Source organism: Gavialis gangeticus, unplaced genomic scaffold, assembly GCF_001723915.1.
Source record: "Gavialis gangeticus isolate Ggan-Ray unplaced genomic scaffold, GavGan_comp1, whole genome shotgun sequence".
NCBI lineage: Eukaryota > Metazoa > Chordata > Crocodylia > Gavialidae > Gavialis > Gavialis gangeticus.
In genome coordinates, this window is record NW_017729024.1 from 167771010 (window position 1) to 167780109 (window position 9100).

The window sequence follows — 9100 nt, forward strand, 5'->3', positions numbered from 1 at the left end:
TGTTCACAGGTACCCCTTTCAGTGGTCTCCGCCTCCCCTTCAGCCACAATCCAATCCTCTGGGGAATAAGATGAAGAGCTCCAAAATGACACTGCCCATCTCCAGGCACAGCAATGTCCCAGGACAGCTCTGTCCCTAATGGCTCCCTTGGCCAGACTGCCCCTTTCTGGTCTAAAGCTTGGGCTTATATAGCGGACTGTGGGTCGCCTGACCCTTCACTTCCACTTCCTGGGTCGTCAGGTGCTATCGGCACCTGGACTCAGCAACCATCTTGTTTCACGTCCTCTGGGTGGAGAATGTAGCAAGGAGAGGGGGGGAAAGGCAGCAGTGGGAACAGGCCGAAAACCACCCATCTCTCTAGTAGTGGGATTGGGGCCAGCAGTTCATATCATGGTGGGAGCTGTCTCTTCATGGGAGATAAGTAAAATGCCAGTGAAGGCATGAGCAGAAGGAGGCTTTTGGGGTTAAGACCAGTTGTCAGGGAGTTGGGAGGCTGGAGCTTGCTTCCTGCCTCTGTCAAAGACTCTCTGCATGTCCATGTTCACGTCGCTGCATCTTCACTGGGTCCCTACAAGGGCAGGGGGTCCTAAGAAGATTGTAATTGAAGGAGAAGCTTCTGCAAGTTGGTTCTCTCTGCCGATTGAGGACAGCCAGTAGCTTTTAAGGAGGAACTGCCAGCTTTATGAGACCGAGCCCTCAAAATCATTGTAACTGAACCACGTGTGAAGGACCCTCAGCTTGATGCTTTTTTAGAGACGTCCTGTCATAGTCCCCATGGGTCAGGACTGGCACACACAATGCGAGTGGGGTTGCAGAGGGAGCACGATCAGTTTATTGCAATGGGATTATTTGACGTTGCACCAGGGGGTCAGGGGAATTGAACTGCATCCGACTTTAGATCGTAAGCTCTTTAGGGGCAGGAATTAGGGCCTGTGTTATTCTGCTTTGGTTGCATGGGTTAAATCTGGAGTGACCCTGCTGACATCCATGGAGAGGCCTGAGATTTACAGTCTAAGGAAGCACAGAGTGTTTTGTCAAGGCGGCTTTAAAAAAGTAGTGTGCTGGGAGGACTTGAAAAGCAAATTTAAGTGTGTGTTGCTGGAGGGCCCTGGCCCTGTCTGTCAGCCACTGCCTTCATTATCATATCACCTTCAAAGCACCCATGACTTACTTCATGAACTGAAATGTTTTTCCACCGCCCGCCCTTGCTGTAACAGAGCATCCCACGTCAAGTGGTAGCAATTCTCCCACACTACATGTGACACCTCTTCTGGAGTACTGCAGATCAAAATGGGCTTGCTTGTGCCTGAAACCCATTCACAACTAGCCCTCCAGGCTAGGGACAGAAATTACACCTAAACCAGCATAAGTGGTCAGAAACCAGTTCAAATCTGCAACGCAACAGAAGTTCAGCGCACATAAACTGCTTCCAAAATGGCTGAAAGTGGTTTAAGATAAACCTGGATGGATGTAGTATCAGATTTTACTGAGCTAGGGTAAATCGGTTTGTTGAACTTTTGTCCCAGATCCCCTCCAGATTCAAGTTAACTCACATTCCCCCAGCATCCCAGGATGCTTTGTACCTCCCCTGCAAAACCCTCCCTTGCAGGGTGGGTGGGCTAGCCTTGGCCCAAGCTGTCTGCTCCAGCCCAGCAAGGAGGTGTGCTTTAGCGCCCCCTGGCTTCTGGCCTGGGCCACTGCAGGCATGTAGCTGCATTGCTGGAATCAAAAGTGAATGTCTGTTCACTTGCTTATCGGCTCAATCTATGCAGCTTAGACTGACTTGTGGAGACTGAATTGATTCGGCCTTGGCCTTTTTGACTGTACTTAGCCCCAAATAAAAGAGAAGAGAACAGGGTTAAGCAGGAATGGGATTTTTCCTCTCCCACTTCACAGGCCCTTTTCCACTCCCCGGACTGGCTTTGGTTAACATTAGCAACTCCAACCCATCTGTGACCTGCTCTCTCTCTGACTTCACCTGCAGACAGTTTACCGAGCTGTCCTCCAAAGGCCTCCTTCCCAGACACTGCAGAGTGGGCAAACTCACCAGCCTTTATGTCCCTGGCAGGGGGAGGAAGAGACGGTCGAGCTCACTTGGGACCTGGGGCATCATGCTGGAAGCTCCTGCAAAGAAGCATATTGAAGCTGACTCTTTGGATGCTGCTCATCTTACACAAAGGAGTCAGCCCTGTTTTTCTAAAAAAAAAAAAATGAAGCTCTCTTAGCACCGATGGGCCATATGGGCAGGAGCACAGACTAACGAACATCTCAGTCGGTGTGAGAAGCGCTGTGAGGTCTCTTCTCCAGGTTGTTTCCAGGTAATTTGGCATAAGGGGAGAGATGAGAGCAGCTTCCAAGTATCTAAAGGCTGCCATGCAGCAAAAAGAGAGAACAACTACCCTCCCTTGCTGCAGAGGGTGGTTAAACTGCATCAACACCAATGTCGATTTAAAACCCGGGGGGAAAAATACCCCCAGATGTCCTTACCGGCAGTGCAGCAGGCCAGCAGGGAAGTTATAATCTCCTTCAGTGGAGGTTGTCGAGCTGGATGTTGCTCTGCCTGCATCTGACAGCGCATCCTGCATTTGTGCGGGGAGTTGGACGGGATGAACTCTTCTAACCCACGGATTCGAAGAGGAAGCAGCCGGGGGGGGGAAGTGGTTGAAGCAAAGCGGTGGCAAACCTCCCTTGCACCTCTGCGCACTCCGGAGGAGTGACTAATAGGCAGAAACAGGAAGAAATGACAAGGGAGGAGGCCAGCGGCGATTGCCTCCGGAAGGATGACGCTCATGGAAACTTCCAGAGCCCAGAACAGCCGGTAGCCGCGGGGACGCCCCGGGAGTTCCTGGTGGGGCGTCGCGGCGACAGGCTCGGCGGCGACGGTGTGGGACGCGGCACCTCGAGGCAGGTGGCACTCGAAGCGGGAGGTTGAACAGGTGAAACAGCAGAGATGCGATTCCAAGGGCACCGACTCCAACTCAGCTGGGCCGCTGGTGCGGCCGGTTTGGCTGATGGGGAGGCAGGTCCCCATTTTAGCACAAAGATGGCGGCGAGGAAGGCACCCGGAGGGGCTTCACCGAAGAAACTCGGTGGGGGGTAGCATCCCTTTGTCCTTCCCGGAAATTTTGGCCCCAGGAGAGGAGCCGGCCATTCAGCAGGGGACTGAGATGAAGCCAAGAGACTGCAGGCCTGGAGAGGTCGAAAGGTTGCAGCCATGCAGAGAAGGGGGCACGTGGGGAGCTAGGGACAGGACGGTAGGCATGGACCAGCCGTGCCACCCACCCGGCACTGCTGCCGCGGGAGGTCTGAGGAAGGAGACGGGAGCGATGCTGAAATTTTGGGAGGTTCGGGGACCTGCTGGGTTACTTGGGGTCCTGTTATTGAGGCCCAAGAATAAAGGCGGTCATCATCCTGTAGAACCACCTAGCGCCCTGGCCGTCGATATGCATCCTTGACTGGTTAAAGAGAAAGGCAGGTGCATCCCCCCGGTGAACACACCAGCCTCCAGCTGACCCTTTAGGAGGGAAGAATTGAGATGTAAAGTGTGGGATTTTGGCAGGACGGTCATTGGAGCTCCCGCAACCGGCACAAAAGAGGTGGGTGGTAAAGCGATGGATGCGGGGGGTGTTTTCCTTCTGTTTTCCAACACATCTCCATGCATCAATGCTTTTTGGGGTTGTTATATCATTCTGGGGCGTTTGCCATCTGCAGGGAAAGAGTTAATGACCGTCCCTTTTTGGGGCGTATGACTCCGTGTCTGTGTCACACCCCAGGTGATGCCGCCTGCTCTTTGACCCGGGTTGTAAAAGCATTTGTGCCGATAAAGACTCAGCTCCTGGCTGACACTTCTAGGTCCACCCCAGCCACTTCCTTTCTCTGCTTGCTCCGGAGGGCACAGCTCTTTTTCCCATGTCAGGGAATCTCTGTCGCGGGGATTTTTTTAAGTGCAGGTTTAGACGCGTGTTTTCGTCCGGGAGATTTAGACAGGCACGGTCCTGCTCTGAGCAGGGCACTGGATTCGTTGACTTCCCAAGAGCCTTTCCAGTCTGATTTTGCTATGATTTGGACTCAAAAGAAAATGATGATCTGTTAGCAGAGCCTGGCAGGAGCACAGACCCACTCGTGTCTGAGTTCGTGTTAGAAATGCTGTGAGATCCCCCAGGCAGAGAAGCAGGACTTCACTGTGATGATGTCAGAAAGACGGCATGTGCTGGAAATCACGTCTCCTCTCAGCCCTTTGTACACCCATTCGCAGTATGGGGAAGTGGGGATATTGCACAGCTAGCAAGAGACACTTGAAGCTGGGAGGATCTCCTCTGGGCACTCTTTGCCCTCTTGGCCACCACTCCTCCTCCAGGCACAGGATCATCTCTACGCTAGGGAGGTAAACACCCCAAAGTGCTGGCAGGAACACCCTGCGCAGCCGTGTGATTATCATTCTTCTTGATTAAATGGCCTTTAATATCCCAGGCAGCTTGTAGGTGACTACCTCTTTGGCTAAGCAGCTTAATGATGTCAACATGCTGTCCCTACAAAGAGGAGGGCTTGTCCTTCGGCATAAAACACCCTCCCTGGCCAAGATGCAGCAGATCATTTGTAGAGGCTCCTTCCTTAGTGTTGTCCAGGGCAGCTGTGCTGCATCCTATGAGGCAAGGTACGGTATGGATGGGTAGATGCAGTAGGTCATGCAACAAGGGTTGTAGCAGCAAGAGGGAAACCCCAGTGCATGGGTGTAGCTTGCCAATCCAATAGTGAACTGTGAAATCTGCATTGGTGTCACGTGATAAACCGGTGATAGGTCCTCTCTGTGCAGCCCCGTGCACCTGGGCCTGGTGTTCTGCAAGGAGGTCTGGGCATCGCCCGGTGACCTGCAGAAAGGACAGAAAGCAAGATGATGGAGCAACTGGAAACAGACTTCCAAGGAAGGACTGTAAAGGAGTTAATATGTTTAATTTGGTTAATGGGTGACTAAGAGGAGGATGTGAGAACTGCCTTAGAGGGGTTTGGGGGGGTGGGAGCGCCGTGGGCATGAGAACGTTGTGATAAAGGGGTACAAATAGGAGCAAGGGGATCGCATTTAGGGAGGGAAAATTTGGCATGGATATCAAGGAAAACTTCTTGGCAGTGAAATCCTATAGGCTGCAGAAACATCTCCTGGTGGAGGTGGTGGGAGTCTTGTCACTGAGACGCGTGACTCTGCAGGGCCAGGGACGCGTGCTAGGTCCTGTGGAAGAGGGGTCAGTCTCTTCCTTTCCAGGTGTCTGCAATACTGGTGAGTTTATTTGGTTGTTTTCCTTGTTGCTTCCCAGAGCCACGTGCTTGTCCCACGCCTTGTAAACCCTGTGCTTATGCAAACCACAGGCTCCCACAGTCGATTATCCAACAGCCAAAGGGTATTAGCATGAGAGAAAAGGGATCCTGTGTCAAGAAGGCGGGTAAAGGGAATGGATGCCTATGAGGCTCGTGTCTTCCTGGCCCCCGGCAGGGGATTAGACCTGTGTGCTCAGGGTACCGAGAGGTCTGAGCACCCAAGCGTGGATGGGACACGGAGGAGCAGAGGAAACTGAGACAACATTTTTTGGCTCCTCGTTGTCCCAGAGGAAGGAGCCCAAGATACAGAGCTTAAGAAACACCTTCCTGAAGTGCTGGGACAGAAACATCTGACTGTCGTGAATCTCTAGCTGCCGCATTCATCACCCATTGTCATGGCTCTTTGGGTAGATGTGATATCTTTTATAGTTGGAAAAAAATGGTTCCTTGCAAGCTTTCCGGTACCAACGCCCTTCTTCATCCTCCCTCTGCCTGAAGAAGGGTGTTTGCACCCGAAAGCTTGCAAAGAACAATTTTTCGTTGGTCTAATGAAAGATATCACATTTACCCAAAATAACGTTAGCTGTCTAGGTCCTCAGACCAACACGGCTACAACCAGCATCCCCGAAATATTGTCACAGTGCCACACCAGAGTCGGGGCAGGACTCAGGTGTTTTCAAAGAAAGCCAAAGGCAAATCTCCGCAAGCTGGTTTCAGTACAGGGGCTAAGACACACAGGTGAGCAGTCCTGACTCCATCCATTCAAAGGCACCCGCTTGCGATACATCAGGCGGCTCATTGTGACACAGAACAGGAGCTGGCTGATCTGCGCTCACGGAGAACGAGAGCAGCTCGAGGACTACAATTGGGACGTTTATCACCCTGTCTCCATGGGGACGGACTCTGACGGAGGAGCAAAGTTTATTTTGTCTTCTAGTAATGTTGCGCCTTTGTCATGTTGATCGACCTCCTCTTCCCCCAGGAGTTAACTGGTGCAAAGAGGAAAAAAAAAAAAAGGGTTTAAAAACAACAAAAAAAAGGGACTTTGAGGCTAGTTGCTGCTTCATTGGTTTGTTCATCTTTAATCGAGTGACCGGAGGCGTTGGAGGGCGAAGGGGGGGGCGAGCCGGCTCAAAAGGGAGCTGTCCCGTGTCATGAAATCTGCTTTCGCCGCAGGGGCCTGGTGGGCTGAAAGCTGATGGCAGAGCGCAGGATGCTGGAGAAAATTCAGAAGATCCTGACGGTCCGCAACGAGCTTGTCCGGGAGGCGCTGGCCGAGGCGCTGGGCACCTTTCTTCTGATGGTAAGGGAGATGGCCTGCGTTGTGCATGTGTGTGTGCCCGCGCAGGTGGGCATGGGCCTGTGCGTGCCCACGGCTGACGTGCATTTCCCAGAGCAGCCGGGCGCAGCTCTCATGCCAGACCCTTTTGACACCTGCGGTGCTGGCAGGCTGCTATGGGTTAACTCTCGGCCCAGGTTTGCCCTGCCCGGCAGCTGAATGAGCTTATTGTCAGGGGCAAAGGCAGAAGTGGAGAGATCAAGGAACCACACAGCAGCCTGGGAACCAAGCAATGGGTCTAATTGTCTGTTGCGAGAGAATAAAGAGTTTGTTGCCAAAGCCACGGAGCAGCAGCTCGTCGATAGCAGCCAGCTGCTTAGTCAGGCGGCACCTCGTCTCACGGGTCCTGATCCCTAGGATGCACGTGGAGAAGGTGAGGCAGAGAGGTTAAGGGACTTGCCCAAGGGCAGATCCTGCCACTGACATACTCTAAGTGCAGGGCTGGAGGCCAGAGGCTTCCCCCTCCCAACCTGGCTTGTTACTGCCCAGTGGGGCAGAACAGAAAACATATTGCTCTCCCATGGGGGTGGAACCCAGTCTAACAAGAGTAATTACTTTAATTCAGAGCCAGATGGGTCGTGGGCTTGGGTGGCACCTCTTAGTGACTGACATGCATGCCCCGATTGCACCCAGTCTTCCCCTGCTGCTTGACGCTGCAATGGTGCCTCTTTATTGGACGACTTCTCACCAAATAACTCGCAGGAGAAGCAGATTTGGGGCTTCAGTGCAAGAGGCCCTGTTTCCAGCTCCAGACCTCTCCTTACAAAATGTGATTTGGTGGTCTGGGCATCAAAAAAGAGTCAAAGCGGGCAGCGGGAATGCAGAAGGGATCTTGCATTTCTCCTTTAACACCCAAATAGCCCCGCCGTGCTGGGTACTGGGCAGGAAAATACTGCCTTTGCTCTGAATTGCTCCACCAACCATTGGTGTCAGGAGTCCGGGGCAGGGATTGCGTTTGTACAGAGCTGGGCACAGGGGAGCCCTGGAGACGGGGCACTGCAGTGATACCAGGGCTGCTTGTGCCTGTGAGTCTTCTTCTTCCTGTCTCCCGCTTGCACGCACAACCATATGGCATTGCTTGCACATACCAAATGGGCATGTATTTTTTTCACGCTCTGTTGTATGCAGGGTCGCAGCGTTGTCGGGGTGTCTTGCCACAGCTCTAGGGTTCAAGCCTTGCTGTGGACTCTCAGCAAAGCCTGCTGCCAACATACCCAGCTGTGAAAGGGCATCTAGTCATTTGGCTTGGCAAATAAGCCTTATCCACCAGGGTATTTGCCAGGAGCTTAGCAAACAATATTTTTTTCTTCTCATTTTTCATACTCACAAGAGTCAGATCGTGCAGAGGTATTGATAAAGCACCTGATGATAGAGAGGCTCCCAACTAATTTCATAGTCACGGGAGCAGTGACCCCACTTCATACGCTCTGGGCTGTCCTGGCAGAGCTGGGGTCGAATCGCTTGACTCCAGGTGACATGCAGATGAAATATAAAATCCCCTCTTTCAGGAGATGATAGTTAGAGTTTCTCTGCTTTCCAAGACCAGGGGGGCCAGGCTTTTTTTGAGAGCATTCACGGAGTCGGAGGGGCTCCTAGACATTTTGGAGACTTTGATCTACTGAACCTGTGATCACATCAGCTCAAACTGGCCAGACCCTTAGGAAGTAAAACAGGCTCCCCAGAGAGGTGGTGCAGTCTCCATCCTTGGAGGTGTTTAAGACCTGGGTAGACAAAGCCTTGGCTGGGATGATGGAGTTGGGGCTGGTCCTGCTTGGAGCAGGGGTTGGACTAGATGTGACCTCCTGAGGTGTCTTCAGTTCTCATTTTCTAAGTGGGGTGGATAGGTAGGTGCTTGCCGTAACCCTGATGGGCATTGCACATCACTACATCCCATAGGTACAGAGCAGTGGACAGCTTGGCATTGCTCTCACCTGACATAAACTTGCAAGTGCACCCTGCTCCTCTCTTGGGCAAGCCAGTAGTGTTGAAGGATTGGCAACGTGAAGGGCAGGATCCTCTGGCTTTTTGCCAGCGTTCATTAATGTGATGGCAGCTCCAGATTGGGACGGGTGGAGCCCCACGTGGCCATAACCCGTGTAAACATGTCAAAAGCCAGGTCTTGCTCCAAGAGCTGACAACCTCTCTCAAGGCAAGATCCAGAAAGTGGGTGTAGCCGCATTGCAGGTGGGACGAAGGGAGGACAGAGGCAACACAGTGATCGTTAGAGGAATTACACTGTCACTTATCTATATTTAGAAATATTATTGGTACTACAGGCCACACACCTGGGCTTTTGCAAGCAGACCGGGCAGCGTGTGTATCTGTGCAGCCCTGTAATGAGCCCGCGCTGTGGACACCGTCGACTGGCAGGGATATCGTGGGGTGTCCATTATCGTGTCACAGCTGTCATGTTTGGTGTGCTGTGTTAAGGGATTTGCCAGGTGAACCAGC

At 52.5% G+C, this 9100-nt stretch overlaps 1 protein-coding gene across 1 annotated transcript in view; it reads left to right on the plus strand.

The window, feature by feature from the left end:
- Positions 1–9100, plus strand: part of LOC109297983 (aquaporin-7-like) — a 42566-nt gene that overhangs the window by 14063 nt on the left and 19403 nt on the right. Inside the window, exon 2 of the mRNA XM_019518092.1 lies at positions 6487–6613. Within this exon, the coding sequence (XP_019373637.1) occupies positions 6509–6613 (105 nt within the window). The 5' untranslated portion in view covers positions 6487–6508. The remainder of the gene's footprint in view (positions 1–6486; positions 6614–9100) is intronic.